Source organism: Pungitius pungitius, chromosome 11 (genome assembly GCF_949316345.1).
Source record: "Pungitius pungitius chromosome 11, fPunPun2.1, whole genome shotgun sequence".
Taxonomy (NCBI): Eukaryota; Metazoa; Chordata; class Actinopteri; order Perciformes; family Gasterosteidae; genus Pungitius; species Pungitius pungitius.
In genome coordinates this window covers 20,222,070-20,240,336 of record NC_084910.1, presented here as the reverse complement: position 1 = coordinate 20,240,336, position 18,267 = coordinate 20,222,070, and the positions used below count along the sequence as shown (strand labels likewise).

The window sequence follows — 18,267 nt, the reverse complement described above, 5'->3', positions numbered from 1 at the left end:
GTATATTTCTTTACATTGTTTGTGAGCAATCAGCCTGACGGTCATTTAGAAATGTTCCTCAGTACTGAGAACAATGGGAGGGAATCATGTAATTACCTGAAGGTGATGTTTGATTGACACCTCGTCCTAACTGCAACACAGACACTCAAACATTACAGACACGAGCCCTCTAGTAAAAACAGATTTATTATTTTGGCCAAAAGGTGCAGCTGTATACACGGCATACTTAGAATGTTCATTTGACAACATTAAAATGCATCTCGACAGTGATGTGCTCTCCTAGAAGCTGTGCTGTTTTGTGTCATGCAAACATAAGCGTCACATCCTCCCCTCTGGTTCCATAATTGTACGTCAACATACGCGAGGTCGAAGCAGTCAGGACGACATCAGACATCTCAAATACACAAACGCGACGCAACCACAAATGACTGGTGCTCTGAACCAGCTGCATCAGACCCGATGGATGGTCTGTCTGCAGGAAGCTGCAGGTAAACAGAGCGTTCTTCAGACTACATTTACAGGTGTGTGTGTGTGTGTGTGAGTACAGGATTCAAAGCAGTCCTACGGTGTGACGTCACGAATAAACAGACCAGGAACATTAAAGTGCTCCATGCAGGACGACTAAATGTACAGTTGAGTTGCACAGTTCTTCTACAAGACTCGTATGTATTAGCTCAATCTTAGCTGCTAAAAAAAACCCTATTTGTTCACAGGGATTAAACGTCAAAGTGAGATGAAGCCAATGTGCGTGTTTCAGGTACCGGGTGGGGGTGAAGTTAAGAAAGCCCCCTACTCTCATAGGAATAGGAAAACGTAACAAAAGTTGTACTCTTGTAACTTGGACGCCCCCCCCCCCCGTTGTTGTGCTCTATTGCATTCGTACATTCACCAACGTCTACACACATTAAACATGTGACCAGAAACATTCTCCAGAGACACTCGGCTCACACGGTTTCCATTGGATTCACAAATAACTGCATCTATCCAGTCGAAAGTATACAAAAGCCTACTGTATGCATTTATAAAAGTATAGATTTCAAAATACGCACAATACGCTGATATTGTATGGTCACGTGGGGGTACATGTATCCGCTTTGTGACACGAAATACAAGAGAAACATGCGTGTTTTAGGGGCCAGCTGCAATGGAGTGAACCCAACAAACGGCGTGTGACTTTATCAAAAGGCGACCAACGTAAAAAAGCGGTAGTTTTTCTGATGTTTAACACTTGGACGGATCTACTGGCCTCTTCAGTCTCTTTAAAACAAACGGCGCTAACCTGAAATGAAACTATATTTAGCTCTGTGCGCTTCAGCTATTTACAAACTCCTGCGGACCCTCAACGCCTCGTGAATTTTTGAAGAGTCTTTTTCAAGATTTTGTTCGTTTCCGCAGCGATCATCCTGCCCCCCTGCCCCCCCCCCCCCCCCCGCGTGCCTCTCCTGGTCAACATCAAATATTTATTGCTTCTCTAATCTTCTCTCCGGGTGAAAAGGATCCACCTCCTGACGTCGTTTCAACACCTTTATTTCCTCCTGCCTCACGCCTTGGTTCCGATGGCGCCCCCTCCGCCCTGCATGCTGAAGTACTCTGTGAAGGAGGGGGGCGGGGGGGCCGAGCTCGTGGCCGGCCGCGGGGGGATTGGCGGCGGCGGCGAGATGGCCGTCAAGTCGGCAGCAGTGGTGATGATCTTCTGCTCGCTGTTCCTCGCCACCTCGGGGGCTTTGCGGGCCACCGTCTCCTCCACCGTCTTCACCGGGTCCTGCAGGCAAGAACGGGGGGGGGGTTTACACCTCCTTTTACCAGGGGTCGGGTCACAGGGCAACAGCTCCAGCCTCTCAAATCTAATACTTGGGTTGTTTCTCTTCAACATGAATAAAATGTTCTAAATGTTGTCTCTGGATAAATGCGACATAAAGAACATTCTGCTACAGATCTTTCAACAAATGACCACCGTGTAAAAGTTTACAACAAGAACCTTCATAGAAGCTTTGTTCCATTCACACTGTCAAATGTAAACTAGAAGGGACAGTTGTTTTTTATATATTAACTTTGAAACGTCATGCTCTTCTGTTCTGTTATCGGTGGAGATGAAGGTTCGCTGCTCCTCTTCTGTCCATAAAATGATCCTTAAAACCATGTCCTCCACAAGGCTTGGTGCCTTCTGGTTAATGGTCTGCTCATCGGGACTCACTGAGTGGATGGAGAAGAGCTCCGTGAAGTTGGGTTGAGAGTCTCCCAGGAAGGAGCCGTTTCCGTAGGCGTGGTGGGGGAAGCCCTCCCCCCCCTCGCCCGCTTTGGGGCTGGACAGCAGGATCCCGATCTGTGACGTGCGGACGTGGTACGGGAAGTTCTTATTGGCTGCTGAGGGGCGAGTGATGACCTGAGGGATGAAAAGAGATTAAGTACAGTAACGTATTTCCAGGGTGTATAGAGCTGCATGTGGGGGGGGGGGGGGCATTAAAGGAAATGTGTGTGTGTGTGTGTGTGTGTGTGACGTACGAGGAAGACCATGTGAGCGTAGAAGTGGATGCCGAGCTGGATCCCGTTGACGATCTTCTCTCGGGCCCAACGAGGAATCCCAAAGTTGGCGATCAAAGCCATGACGGGCACGGCGAAAAACCTGAGGAGGAGAACATCAGTGAGGAGGAGAGGAAGGAAAGGAGGGAAGGAGACAACATGCAGAGATGATATTCCTCCTTGTAGTCCACTCTTCATTCCAGGCTCTGATGTGTGTTGTTTAAACTATCCTCCACACACACACACTGCATATTATGGAGCCTACATTATTCTGATAGAAGAGACCTCATCAGCAGATGTTTTCCTGCAGCAATCATCCCCTCCGTTCAATGATCTCATCTGCTACCAGAGCGCAGCGATGTCAGTGGAACAAACCACTTCTCATCCAGCTCATTTTCACACAGCAGCATCAATTATTCAAGCTGAGGAGGCCTCAAACGGGGCCACGTGCACCCGGGCTGCTCCCCTGGTTCAGAGTGGCTGAAACTCTCACCACAGGGTGTAGGTGGTGAAGAAGGGGATGTAGAAGGGCTGTTTCTCCGGGTAGTGCTTCAGAGAGACCAGCACGGCGTAGCTGAACCACACGTAGGCCAGCAGCTGCAGGCCCATCAGCCCGTAGCCGGCGGGGCTGTCGTAGGCGTACAGCACGTCGCCCGGGTCGAAGAACTGCAGAGACACATACACACGCGCACGCACACACACACGCACACACACACACGCGCACGCACACACACTCATTGATGAAGCATTTCCTGCTGCTGATTCTCTGTGATGAGCCAAAGCTCCGTGCGAGTGTTTGACATCGACACTTGTTCTTCACAACTGGGTGGTCAGGTGTGAGTCTGTGTGTGTGTGTGTGTGTGGGGGGGGGGGGGGCACCTATGCTTGCATGTGAGGAAACCAGAGCGCAGTGAGCCGTGCAGGGTTACCTCTCTCTACATAATGCAGCTCTTCATGTCCGTCCCTGCTTCGTGTTTTCTTGGCTGCGGCTCTTTAGTTAGAAGGCAGCAGATAACAGGTCCACACATTGGGTGGGAAACGTCGAATGTCGCATCTTACTTCAGCTCTCACGCCCCCACCGGGTCATGAGCGGGTCTGTAGCGGAAGGTTCCACCCGTGTGTGTGTGTGTGTGTGTGTGTGTGTGTGTTCACATGGTGACACTACGGATCTCAGGGTGTCGATTAGCGAGTTACTTAAAGTACTTTCTGTTCATTAGTATCTCATCAAGGAGGCAACAGGTAACAACTGACTTGCTTCATCATTTCTTTATAATTAGAAATGAATTGACGTAATTTAGTGACTTGACAGAAAACACCTGTGCAGCATTGTGAGTGAAGTGTGTGTGTGTGTGTGTGTGTGTGTGTGTGTGTGTGTGGTACCTCTGCCTCGTAGATGAAGAGGATGACGTAGGTGATGGTGTAGACTGTCATGTAGATGCTCAACTTAACTGACCCACTGTGACTGATCCTTGCCCTGAAACACACACACACACACACACACAGTCAGAGCAGAACACATTGAAAGACACACACTAGAATCAGACACTGATGCTCTACACAGGGAGCAAAGACACCTCTAAAAAGCAGACATTCAACTAACTGTGTGTCCTCAGCTCTGAACTCTATAAATATTCAAAGGCTGTAGACATTTTCACTGTAGCTTCAGAAGGAAGAAGAAGTCACTGAAGGACAAACTTTCTTCACGACGCACGCGAGGTTCCAGCCGGGAAGCGTTCAGTCTCCAAGAAGACATCTAACGTCTCGAGGACAGCGGACATTTTAAAATGAATCACCTGGTCACAGACCAGTTCAGGGACACCTAGCATCGGCATGACGTACTGGGGGACACACTGAAGGGACAGTTAGGCCTTGCAGGGGAAGGGGGGGGGGGGGCATAAAGAAGACACACACACAAAAGTGCAAAACCCCCACCTGGTGACTGTGAAACCTTTTCCCAACAATATGAGCATCAGGAGGAAGATCAGGAAACTGACCGAGAACAGTAATTTCCCTGGAGACGGACAGAGAGGACAGGTGAGACAGGAAGTGAGAAACTAGCAAATCAGGTTGTGACTTCACTATTGGTGATAACAGAGGGAAAGATCACACACACACACACACACACACAAGCCATCTAGTCCACTTCTTCACACGCACACGTCCTTCATGGTCCACTCATTCACTCTGCAGTGCAGAGGCAGTGTCCTCCAGTCCCTCCGTCCTCCAGTCCCTCCGTCCTCCAGTCAGTTTCTGTGAAATACTCACCGAGTATTTTCAGGCTGCCGTTGCCGACTCCGTCTCTGGCATACAGGCCCCAGTAGACACAGTGGAACAACAGGCTGAGCACTGCCGAGCAGAAGACACACAGTGAGGAGAGTGAAGGAGAAGGAGAGGAGGAGGGGGGGGGGGAGATGTGAGGAAACAAGACGGAAGGAAGAGAGGCGATGGGGGGGACGGTAATGAGGAAAGAAGAAGGGAAGAGAAACGAGACAGGAAGGAAGCGGATAAAAGGAGATGAAAAGGGAGCAAAAGGCTTGAGAGGAGTGGGAGAGGAGGGAGGAGGCGATGCAAAGGAGGCAGGACAAGTGAGGAAGGAGGACAGGTAGACAGCAAGGATCCTGTTCACAGCTAATAAGGCCCAGGATGTCTCGGCTCCTCACGGGGGGATGAAGGTCTAAGACCAGGACAGAAGCTCGTTGTCTTCTTCAGCGTGTGTGTGTGTGTGTGTGTGTGTGTGTGTGTGTGTGTGTGTGTGTGTGCACGTGTGCGCGTGTGCACAGGACCGAAGAACTCACCCTCCACACCAGCCGCCGTCATGAACATTTTGTAGGTCGTGTGAAGAAGCTGCCGTCCCTTCAGATTGTCTGCAGGGGAGGGGGGAAAAGCAATGAACTGCTTCTGTGTGTGTGTGTGTGTGTGTGTGTGTGTGTGTGTGTGTGTGTGTGTGTGTGTGTGTGTGTGTGTGTGTGTGTGTGTGTTGTGTTGGCGAGGAGGGAGATAAAAAGGATGGAGATGTGCTAACAGATGGCAAAGGAGAGACAGAGGAGGGACAACACCTCGGCCAACCAAGTTGTGTTTTATTGTCCTCGTCCATCCCAAATGTCTTCATCACTTCATCACTTCATCACCTCATCACTTCATGTCTTCATGTCTTCATCCCATCAGATGTTATTGTGGAATAGTCTTAATTCATCTTGAGTCAGGAAACAGGTTTTCTCAAGGTCACAGTGACCTTTTACCATGAAGGGTGCTCTGTGTACTGGTGGAGGAGCCCAGGAGGTGTGAGAGCAGAGCTGCTGTCCTCATGTCCCAACGTGGGGGGGGGGGGGGGGGGGGCAATGTCCCCTCTTGGTCTAATCCATCCGCGTTGTGAGGAAAGCTTGGTCGATAACAATGAATGTAATGTAATAATGTGATAATATAATAATGTAATAATGTGATAATGTAATAATGTAATAATGTAATAATGTAATATTGTAACAATGTAATAATGTAATAATGTAACAATGTAATAATGTAACAATGTAATATTGTAACAAAGTAATAATGTAACAATGTAACAACGTAATAATGTGATAATGTAACAATGTAACAATATAACAACGTAACAATCTAATATTGTAATAATGCAAGTGAGTCAATCCAGAGCAGGAAGGAGGAGGCCTGCAGGATCCTTCACTGAGGAGTGACTCCTTCCTTTCCTTGGGGTTATTTGAGGTGTGACAAACGTGTTTCAGGAACATTAAGGCTTCTCCATTCAACCCCCCCCCCCCTTCCCTCTCCTGCTTTCCATAATGTTCTTGCTTTGTTCTCACAAACTTTCTGCTCCGAGAAAAAAGAGCTCCCGCTTTACACATCAGAGGAAACATGAGAACTTACTTCTGTACGTTTTATAATAGATCTGAAGAAAAGGGCTGTGAGGGAGGAGGAGACATACAGCTAAGTGCAAAGGACACTACTTACAGGCAAAGTAGCAGGAGAGGAGGAACACCAGGGAGAAGATGACCAGGAAGGTGATGTCTGTCTCCAGGATCCCTGTGATGAGAGGACGGAGGAAAGAGAGTCATTGATGAGAAAAGGGGGAGGAATCAAGATGAGCAAGTACAGAGGTCCATATATATATATATATATATATGTATATATGAATATATATATATATGTATATATGAATATATGAATATATATTGGATTAGTTTGAAACAGAGAGCTGGAGGAACAATTCATTCAGGAGCTACTTCCTCTCAGTTCATCCATCCTCATTAATTCATCCAGCCGTCCCTTCATTACTGTCATTTGTTCAGCGCGCCGTGCTTTATTGGCCGTGCTAAGTGGCGTTGGCTTGTGCCGTCGGCCAATCCTCGGCGAGCCGCCTCCTCCGGTCCAACCTCGCTCACCGAACTCATCCGCAGAGAAATGCTGCGTCCAGAACGACTGCCCATTGGTCAGCTTCATCTCGTACTCCAGCTGCAGGCCCTCGCCCTGCGAGACAGAGAGAGGGTGGGATTAAAAATTGATGCCGGCTTTGTGAAGCTGTACAAAATATACATTAAATCTTAAAGCCGCACTGGACTGTGGGAGGAAGACAGTTATCTATTATTCATCAAGTCTCAAAAACCAAATGTTTAATAAACCTAAACGAGGACACAGAATCTCTGGGGGGGGGGGGGGGGGCGGCACGTAGGGGTCCCCAAGAGAGGAAGGAGTTAGTGGAGGAATGACAAAAGGAATCTAGGCTGCTGCTGTGCTGCTGAGGAGAATCTGACCCAGATCAAAGACGGGAGCCATGCTTTAATTCTGAGGATCATTCAACCCGTAAAGAAGAAGTCACACTTTGGAATCATTTTCCAAATAAAGTGTCAAACTGGAGGTGACTTTGGAGGGGGGGGGGCTGACAATCAGAGCTCAGGGAGCTGGTTTCACACAAGCTCAAAGCCGACGGAGCGAGGCAGGAGGAAAAAAAAGGACTTTGTATTTATTTGTCGACCTGCATCTGGAGAGCGAGAAGCACCGCAACAAAATCAATACGGACGCAAAGAGCAAGGAGACAGAGATGAAGAGAGCGATAGATGTGGGGGGGGGGGGGGGGGGGGCGAGAACCAAAGGAAAAGGAGCACACGCAACGAGGGAAGGAGACAAACGCCGGGCAGAAGGGAGCGAGGAGGCGAGGAGGCGAGGAGACTCGGGGTGATTGGTTTCAGGTGTAAAAAGGTTGGTGATGCGCTGCCCTGACAGAGCACATCACACGCTGACCGGGCTCCGAGCCAAACACCTCAGTGTTGCATGGAGGGGGGTGGGGGGGGGGTGTAGATGTCCTTCCCTCCTCGGCAGGTGAGCTGTGTGAACGTCAGAGTAAAGCTGCAGGGATCATTGCTGCAGAGTCACATGGTGAGACATCGTTTGAGGACGATTCCATTAATCGATTAGTCCAGATGAATAGCCCCCAGATAAATAACCCCCCAGATAAATAACCCCCCAGATAAATAACCCCCAGATGAATCACCCCCCAGATGAATAACTGGACGTAGAGTAAATACACAGGAAGATCACAGCCTCCATCGTAGCACAATGTGAGCGGTTCGTTCAAATCTCCCAAAAGGAGGGGCTCATGTTTGTTTCTTCACATTAAACAAGTCACGTCCACACTGCATCTCCGGCAGAGAGTCAGTTCACTGGGTCTATAAAGAGGAGTCCAGCTCCACCAATAGCAGAGCTGTTGATTACAAGCACGTCGAGCCTCCATTTCTCCTTGTGGAGTTAGCAGTTGTGTTACTGTCACTTCTCCAAACGGTTTAAAGTAAGAAATTAAAGTAAAACAAAACTCTTGTCTCAGGATAAACACGAGCGTCGGTCCTGCTGCGCCGGCTTTCATTCTCATGGCTTTTATGATATGCTTGAAGGGGCTGATATGGATCCACGTGTGATGGAGAATACGGGGAATGAAGAGCCAGACAACAGAGGAACAGGGAGAACGAGCCGAGAGGTGAGGAGCCAGAGATGGGGAGGGAAAACACAATTAGAGCCAGGCTCCTGGGGGGGGGGGATTGACACGGCGTGCAGCGCGTCACAGCTCGCTGACGGCGCCGGAGGACGGGCTCCTCAGGTCCAGCAGCATCATCACTGCTGTGATCACATCCCTCCTGCATACGTCAAACACCACCTCGCAGCGCTCCATCAGCACCACAATGGGCCCCATTAACCAGTAACCCAGCGGAGCAGGCAGATCGATGGCGGCGGACAAGCGGAGGAGGAATGTTTAGCACAGTTAGAGCAGGAATTCAGCCGGGTCACATGCAACAGCATTTATGATCCCAAATGTCAATTTGTTGTATTTCTTTTCATACGTTAAAAGGCAACTGTTAACCAAAGGGTTACATTTCCACGCCGTTTTAGCAATATTTCAAAGCTTAAAATTGGGCCTGGTGCAGAATGCGAAATGAGAAAGCACCGACTGGAACAGAAATTATGCAAAATCATAGTTTAAAAAGCAAGAGACAGCACAAAAAGAGATGCTGAGGATTCCTCTGGCTGAGGGAGGTTACTTTGCTTCAAAATAATGTTCAAATATTTCTTCTTCTTTGGGTATTTAAAACAACACATTTCAATAAATGCATCTGTGCCATTGTTATCATTAAAAGTGCGACGCTGGACGGGTAAAATGACAAAAATATGTTTGCGCGCTCGAGGCGGTCCGTCGCCGTGGCAACCGCCCGGAGGTCGAACCCGTCCTCGTAGAGAGGGGTCAGAAGGTCGCTGCTCACCCCGCACTTGCTGAGTGCGATGTACCACCATCTCTCCCTCCTCGAGCGGAAGCTCCGGCCTCCCACGCAGCTCAGAACCTCCTCGTCCCCGTCGCCCTCCACCTGAGACACAAGCAGAACCTCAGACATGCAAGAAATGTTACACCCAAAATAGCCTGGAACGTGGCAACAAGATGCCGCTGGCAGTCACACGTCCTGACGTGATCAACACGTCGCGTTGCTCATGGGGAAACATGAGGGGACCGGTTCTGGTTGGACCGGTAGGAGGCAGCAGAATAAATGTGTGAATCAGTGCATTGTGCAACACAGCTGGGTTTGATGCTCCTCAACAGATGGGTACAATGGAATCATCTCCAGAAACAGTGTGTGTGTGTGTGTGTGTGTGTGTGTTCTTACCACACAGCCCGACCACGTGTAGCGGGTCGTGAGGTTGATGACCTGTCTGTTTTCGGGCCTCAGCACCGCTTCCTTCTGGTAGCAGTTCTGACGGGAGAGGACACAGAATTAAAATATATGAACAAAGTTCCAGAGCAAATACTCAGAGAACATGAAGCCGTCGTATGTGGAGCGGTATCTGAAGGTCTTCTGCAGCGATGCTGGAAATATCTCCAGATAGGGTCCCATGGGTGGATGGTGGATGGATGGATGGGTGGATGTGTGGATGGATGGATGGATAGATGGATGTGTGGATGGATGGGTGGATGTGTGGATGATGAGTGGATGGATGGATGGATGATGGATGGATGTGTGGGTGGATGGATGGATGGATGGATAGATGGATGGGTGGATGGTGGATGGATGGATAGATGGGTGGATGGTGGATGGATGGATAGATGGGTGGATGGTGGATGGATGGATGGATAGATGGATGGGTGGATGGTGGATGGATGGATAGATGGGTGGATGGTGGATGGATGGATGGATGATGGATGGATGGATGGGTGGATGATGGATGGATGATGGATGGATGGATGGATGGATGGTGGATGTGTGGATGGTTGGATGGATGGATGAATGATGGATGGATGATGGATGTGTGGATGGATGGATGGATGGTGGATGTGTGGATGGTTGGATGGATGGATGGTGGATGGATGGATGATGGATGGATGGATGATGGATGGTGGATGTGTGGATGGTGGATGGATGGATGGATGGATGGATGATGGATGGATGGATGATGGATGGTGGATGTGTGGATGGTGGATGGATGGATGGATGGATGGATGATGGATGGATGGATGATGGATGGATGGATGATGGATGGATGATGGATGGATGGATGATGGATGGATGGATGATGGATGGATGGGCCTCTCGGGCAGAACCCACTAAATGTCGAGTTGAGTCTAAATGCATGTGATGCCTTTTGTTGATTGGATATGAAATACAACAATGATTATGAGGATAAATTGCATGATCACATGATCCCAAACCAGAAACTCCTCAGCGTATCTTTTCTGTGAAGCAGCTTCAGCTCAGACGGAGTTATTGATCGTTTGATCCCTGATCGATGAATGGATCATCAATAATGAATCATTGGCTGTGAGTGAAGGTGCCAGCCTGTGATCAGCGCGTTCATCTTTCACTGCTAAACACTTCTCCAGTGACATGTGGATTAGTAAATCTCCCCGTAGTGGCATTAAAGACATGATGCGGGGGGGTCAGGGTCTCACCTTCTCGTGCCTCTTGTACACAGCGGGCCACTGGGAGCTGTCATCAAAGTAGAGCAATATGTTCTGACAGCAGTGAGACTGAGGCAGAGAGCACAGATCAGAGAGGAGATCATCCCACCAAAAAACAACAAGAGTCAAGCAAGGGTACGAGAAGATCGGAAGGAACCAAGCAGGGGAAGGACGTAGCGGGGGGAGGGCAGGGGGGGTCAGGGAACAGCTGGAGGAGCAGGGAGCGACGGCATCACTTGTGATGAGGAAAGAGAGAGAGAGAGAAGTAGATGCCGAAGTGGAGAAGGAAAGGATGGAGGAAGGAGACGAGCTGGGGCCTAAGAGATGAATCACACACACACAGGTGGTCCTACCTTTGGGTAACGGAACCGGAAGTCCAGACGTCCGAAATCCGTGAGATAGCAGAAGCGAGTGAGGAAAAGCCAGTCCTGGAAGAGGGAAAACACGTCAGACTGAGGAGGCTACAGCCGGCTGCTCGTAAATAAGTCACCATGTTTCCATGGTAACAGCCGAAGCGACGACCCGTCCAACAGCGGTGGAGACACCTCAGGTCGCCCTGGAGGACGAGTTATGCTCTGAGGCTCTTTTCACGCTGATGGAGGTCCCCAGCAGAGCAGACACCACCTCTCAAGGTGGAGACCAGTCAGTAGTGAAACTGGCTCCAGATGTTTTCCACTGCTGGAGCGTCACATGGAGTCAGTGGTGAGGCCGGAGCTGGAAGCTGCCTTCCGCGCTGGGGGAGGCGTTAAACTGGGGGGAGGTGAGCGGTAACCTGCTAAAGAGGCTGAACAGGGGGGGGCGTTAAGGGGCGGCTGAGCTCATTAAAGAGGGATAGATATCCGTTCTTAAGATTATTCAGCCATAAGCTTGGCAGCTTAGACTGCCGGGGGACTTCTTAGGACACACCGAGCCCCTCTCTCACTCTCACTCTCTCCTCCCACAATCATCCATGCTTTATTAATGTACATCACTAATTAAGCTTCTTTCCGGGAGTTTTTTTTGTGCTTTCTCGCCTAGCAGGTCTCCGTGGATCATAGTTTCGTGCGGACCCCGGTTCTGACTCCTGGCTCATGGCTCTGCTGACACTTGCTACTGCCATCATCATTACTTTAAATATGATTCATATTACTGTCATCAAAAACCAACATCTTTCTGCTCTCCCTCCCCACAGAAGCCTCTGTGGATGGTGGTTCTATCTGATGGAGGTTGTCCCTGCAGTGGTCCTGCCGTACACCTCTTCTGCTACTTGCAATTACTTGTATCATTTCAGTTAGAGAAATTGAATGTATTGTACATCTTTTACATTGTTGATTCTGTACACATGACATCCATGTCAGTCTGTCCATCCCGGGAGAGGGATCCTCCTCTGACGTTCTCCCTAAGGTTTCTTCCCTTTTTTCCCCATTGAAGGGTTTTTTCATATTTTGGGGAGTTTTTCCTGTGCCGATGTGAGGGTTTCGGGACAGAGGATGTTGCATGTGTACAGACTGTAAAGCCCTCTGAGGCAAATTTGTAATTTGCGATTTTGGGCTATACAAAATAAAATGAATTGAATTGAATTGAGCTTGAGGCCAGACAGCAATGCTGATGGTGCATATATATATATACTGTATATATATATATATATATATATTGTATATATATATATATAAATATATGTATGTATATATGTATGTATACGTATGTATACTAGAGGCGGGGGCTGGAGTCAATAGGATTCCTCATTCACCAACATAACATGTGGTTTAAAGTCTCTACAGTGAATAACTGCACTGAGCTGCTTCCTTCAGGGACACAAACGTAAAACCAGCTTCACGTTTTAATCCTCGTGTTCATGTTCTTCTGCACATGGAGGCGTATTTGCTCTCATGCATTGTGTTGTCTGAATGTGGACTGAACATATTTTAGACACAAAATACGAAATATTTCCACTTTGTCTCTAGGAAACAACATGAGCACTTTATGATTGGTTGAATAAAGAAAACGTTGGAATAGAATCAATCAGACCAGATAATGGGATCATCTGTTTTCCAACATGCAGCCTTGGTGACATTACAAAAGCATTGTCTTGAATAAAAATAGGTTTACATTTAACAATAGTGCGTCTTAACAAGCAGCCAAACAAAGACTTCACTAATGTAGCAACTAGCTGCTTGTAAACCGAATATATTTGAATGAATCAAAGCTTCTGTAAACTGTACTGGACATTTTTACTGACATTTTACAGATCAAACAACTAAACTATATTTGATAAACTATAAAAAAACATAAGCATCTTTATTTAGAATGATTGAAGAGGTGGAATCTAACAGAGAGAAAGCTATAACTCTTTTATTGTTATGTCGGTGGTGGTTCTGTCCTACATCACATGACCCAGACTGGAGATCCATCCAGTGTCTGCACATGAAGAAACATCTCATCATCACATGCAATAAACACAGATTCTTCTGTTCTTTCATAACGTGCACACACACACACACACACACACACACACACACACAGTCTGCAGCGCACACACCAGAATCTGTTGCACTACTGGGGACCACAGTCCTCTTTATTAAAACTCTGGCTCTGTGATTGGTCGCTACGAGCTCCAACCGCTGCAATCATCTCTGTGCTGAGAAACATCTCTCTCCCCCCCCTCTCTCTCCCTCTTCCTCTCTCTCCCCCCCCTCTCTCTCCCTCTCTCCCCCTCTCTCTCTCTCTCTGCACCTCGGCCGTGTTTCACTCCTCGTGATTCACGGCGAGCTCCAAAAGTCGCTGCAGCTCGCTCGCACCTCTCTGCGTTGTCCCGGGCGACGCTTAAGGCCGTGACCATGACAACCGGGGGGGCGGCAGAGGGGAGCGCTGACCCAGAGATGAATCCCTGGAGGGAGGAGGGAAGGGTGGTCTGCTTGTGGTTGAGGGGGGGGGGGGATCATTTAACTCACCACATGCTATGAAAGACCCCCTTGTTGGACGCAGCCACAGAATCCCCCACAAACATCTGCCCCCCCCCCCCCTCACACACACACACACACACACACACAGCTGCCATAGAAACATCAGCAGACCGAGCTGTTATCTCTCATGTAGAGAGATAACAGCTGATCAATAAAGCGACAGGAAGTTGATCCAACATCAGAGAGCATAAACGTGTCGTTCTAATAATTAGAAACATAATAACATTCTCTTTTGTTGATTGGTCCGTTTTCATATTAATATCATTTCTTCACCGCTGTGTGACATTAAGTGAATCATTCAAGTGGTTAATAGAGAAAATAATCTGCAGATGAACCAATAATGAAAATAATCTGTTTCAGCCAAATAGACTTTAAATAGAGGCTTACATTTAAACCTCATTAATTTAGCATTAAGTTGTTAAAAAGACGGATCCAAACCGAAGACATCTTCACTCTTCACTCTTCACCTTCTGTATTCTGTAATCCGGCTCCTTATTACCCACAATGCATTGTGTGCTGTGCTGAGCAGCCTCAAGCAGAAATGAGCAACACGCTACAGAAGAGTCTCAAACGTCTGTGCCCCCCCCCCCCCCACCGAGGCCGACTCACGTGACATCGCGGGAGGCGATTTCATTCATTACTTCACAAACAGCTTCATACAACTTCTCTTTGCACATAAAGGAACTGCCCCCCCCCCCAAACATCAACCAACCAGTTGGTCTGGTGTAGCTCAGAGTGTGAGTGTGTGTGTGTGTGGGGGGGGGGAGCAGAAACCGAGCCCAGGAGAACGGCCACAGCAGACGAGGTGTCTTCTTATTCCCCCACGGCGCCGCATTGTGATGCAGAATCACTCAGCCACCTCTCCCACTGTGTGTGTGTGTGTGTGTGTGTGTGTGTGTGTGTGTGTGTGTGTGTGTGTGTGTGTGCGTGCGCACCATTAATCAAGCTGCATGCCTTGATGCAGTATCCGGTCAGTCCCGTCTCTCTCTCCTCCCTCGCGGGTTCTGTGCTTTCATCTGCAGCTTTCGGCCTTTTTTCACTTCTTTCTCTGCAGATCACTGTTTGCTTTCTAAGCCTCATTAACGATTAATTACCAATCAGCTAGTCGAGCCCCCCCCTCTTCATCCCCCCTTCACCCCCCCCAGGACGGATGGCTTCTCAAAGATTCATTAGTCAGGGTTCCACAGCGCTGCGACACATGAACACACACACTGACAAACACGCAGCCAATAGCGTCTCTCAGGGTTAAAGCGAGCACACACACACACACACACACACACACACGCACGCACATGCGCACACACACACACACACACACACACACACACACACACACACACACACACACACACACAGGGCCTGGATCCAATCACATGGTCTCATTCAAACATGATGCAGCTAAACTGATTGAGTTGGAAATTCTACACATGCAGGGATCCAAAAAACTTCACGAAATTCAAGAATGATATTTTTCAAGACCAGAAATCCTTCATGTCCATCTCTTCAAGTCCATCTCCACCTCGTCATCCATCACATCGTTGTCCCTCAGGATGTGATGATGCAAAATAACTTTGTGGAAACCAAGAACAGAAGACATTTGACCCTCTATAGTCTCATTTTTCATAAGACTCTAAACCCCAAAAACCACCATTGAAAATGTCAGTTTTCGTAAGTTATTTGCTCAACAGGATGTTGAAATGCAGGAGGAACCCCTCCGTACGGCTGTCTGGGCTTCAAATGAAAGCAAATTCCTCCACAACGACGCTTCAAAAATACTAATTACATCAAATCCCAAAACCCTGCAGCGCCTCAGAAAGCCGACGCGTCCCACAGGAAACACGACGCGTCTCTTTCCCACATCGTCCCAAATGGATCCCAGACGCCACGGGGACATTTCCTCAGCGGCTCCACGGAGCCCAACAAGGAGCGGCCCAAAATGAAGCTGTTCATGGGATCACGTCCCTCCAGGAACGGCACAGATTCCAACATTCTCCCACATCACATGTAAAACATGAAAACCTGCCTTCAGCTCGGGTGTTTCCATGTGCTCCGTTACACAGTGTGTGTGTGTGTGTGTGTGTGTGTGTGTGTGTGTGTGTGTGTGTGTGAGTCAACCTGAGACGAAGAGGATTTCTTTGGAGTGGAGTTAGTGGGCGACCTTGGGCCAATAATACATGAGACCAGACTGATGTGCAGCACTATAAAAACACTACATTGGAATGTCAGGGCGCTGATTCCTAACAACACTTTCCTAATTGAATTATTCTTAAATCATTTCTTCATTTTAATTTAGCAAACAGTGGATTGAATCAATTATCAGAGAACCACATGTTACCTTTATTATTATTGCTATCAATATATCTTTTGACTTTGGAAGGAACTTTGGATTTTCGTGTTCATTTGGCAAAACAAGACGCCACATTATTTTCTGGCCTTTTAAAGACTTTATCGACATTTATCGACCCGATCGCTCCACTATAACATTTCCCTTTTGTTGCAGCCTACAATGCGGTCGAAGCTCATGGGACTGAAACCATTTATTTGAGCGTTCCATAACAAGCAGAATACATTCTTATTGTCTGGAGAGGACCCACACACACACGGGGGGGGGGGGGGGCTCAGTGCAACCTATTGCCCCCCCACAGAGCAGTCCTCCGCTCGAGGACGTGTCCTCAGCAGTGATGGATGGACCACTGACCCCCGTCGCCTTGATCCGAGCGACTTCAGTCTCTTACTTTGTGCTGCAGGCTTTTTCTTTTTTTTTTACAAATGAATGTAGTCGAAGTCCAGGAGACAAGTCGCAGCATTCCGCCGTGCTCGTTGGGGGGGGGCGCAGCAAGTGGCAGTTGAGAGTCTGTGGCCCATTAGGGGACACATGGGGGGGGGGGGCTTTTCCTGCAGCACATCCCACCAGGAGCTAAACCCCTGAAGACTCATCAGCTGTTTAGACTTTACATTACATATCATTACTTTCATTTTAACCCACGTGTTACATTGTGCCTGGGTTAGGGGTCAGGTGTCTCGCTCAGGGACACTTCGACACGGGGCCCACGGGGCAGCCGGGATTCGAACCGGCAACCTCGCGGCTCCCAGCGCATCACACTACTCCGCGCGCCACCATCGCCACACAGTAACACTTAGAGGTCAGAGGTCAGAGAGGATACTAAAAATTATCAATGATGTGGGGGGGGGGGCGCAGAGACGGTTTCACTTGGGATCAAACAACCATCGATGCGCGCCAGAAGCCACGTGACGCACACCTGTAACGTAACCAAAGACCCGCTGAGACCACTGAGAGGGGTCCCTACCGGGGGGAAGGGGGGGGGGTGCAAAGACTATCCCGACGGGTCAATGATACGCCACGCATGAGGCGCGCGCGCAGCGTCGATGGCAGAACCGGTTTCATGTGGCCGCGGTAACGGGCCGCCGCAACTTAACGGAGAATCGGCGGAACCGTCTCCGTCCGCCCGCCACGGAGACACCTGGCGCCCCCCTCCCCCCCCAGCGGCGACTGAGTCAACACGTGAAGGGACGCTCACCTCTTTGGTGTTCACGAGGCCTTTGACGTATTTCCCGAGGACAGGATCCACGAAGAAGACGCTGGACAGCAGCGACAGACACAGCAGCGTCTCCCCGACCCTCACCTCCATCTTCCCCTCTGCGCGCCGTCGCTCGTCTGCTCCGCGCGCTCCCCGCGAGCTGCCTCTGAGCGGGAGCGCGCACGGGGGGGGGGGGGGGGGACGGCTCGGGCACGGCGCGAGAAAACCCGGGCGCGTTCACGGCGGTCGCGTCAACGCATTTTGGGCCCCTACAGCGGTTTGAGGCTGGATGTGCGCGCGCGCGTGCGTGCGTGTGTGTGGCTATGTTGGAGAAGGAGAACAGAGTGCGCGTTCCCGGTTCCGCTCGTGCTTTGAGAATGCGACACGTCCGCACATTAAAAACGCTGTGGCTGATTAAAATCCTATTTTCTATTCTATTGCGCCCCCCGCACAGCTTCTGATTAACCGTCAGGTGGATCAATGCGATAAAAGAGTCGATTCAGCTTCATGGGAGAATACATTTATTCAAATAAAAACCAACAAAGAAACAAATCAATCGATTACAAATCTACAGGTAAAAATAGCTCCATGAATCATAGTGTTTAACATACATTCTTCTTCTTGTATTCACAGGTTTGCACTTGTGGACGTGCTCGATAGACGAAACAAAAAAAGTAAACTTAAAACATCTTTGTGTGAGGTCTATGGCTTGGTTTCAGTTTTTTAAAGGCTTATATTCTACGTTGCATACGGAGCAGCACTCGTTATTGATCACAACAAACTGTAAACGCTGCTGCACTCTTTGGCTAACAGTGCATGGACT

At 48.9% G+C, this 18,267-nt stretch overlaps 1 protein-coding gene across 1 annotated transcript; it reads right to left on the bottom strand.

Moving 5' to 3' along the window:
- Positions 1 to 168: 168 nt before the first annotated feature.
- Positions 169 to 17,609, bottom strand: tmem145 (transmembrane protein 145). The gene is made up of 15 exons (XM_037452910.2): positions 17,445 to 17,609; positions 11,317 to 11,391; positions 10,955 to 11,032; positions 9,675 to 9,761; positions 9,279 to 9,380; positions 6,915 to 6,999; positions 6,484 to 6,555; positions 5,316 to 5,384; positions 4,786 to 4,866; positions 4,453 to 4,531; positions 3,901 to 3,994; positions 3,014 to 3,186; positions 2,503 to 2,623; positions 2,195 to 2,383; positions 169 to 1,762 (listed from the first exon to the last, which is right to left on the bottom strand). Exons 1-15 carry the CDS (start codon positions 17,553 to 17,555, stop codon positions 1,541 to 1,543), a joined length of 1,638 nt encoding a protein of 545 aa, XP_037308807.2. The 5' UTR covers positions 17,556 to 17,609; the 3' UTR covers positions 169 to 1,540.
- Between the last annotated feature and the right edge of the window lie 658 nt (positions 17,610 to 18,267).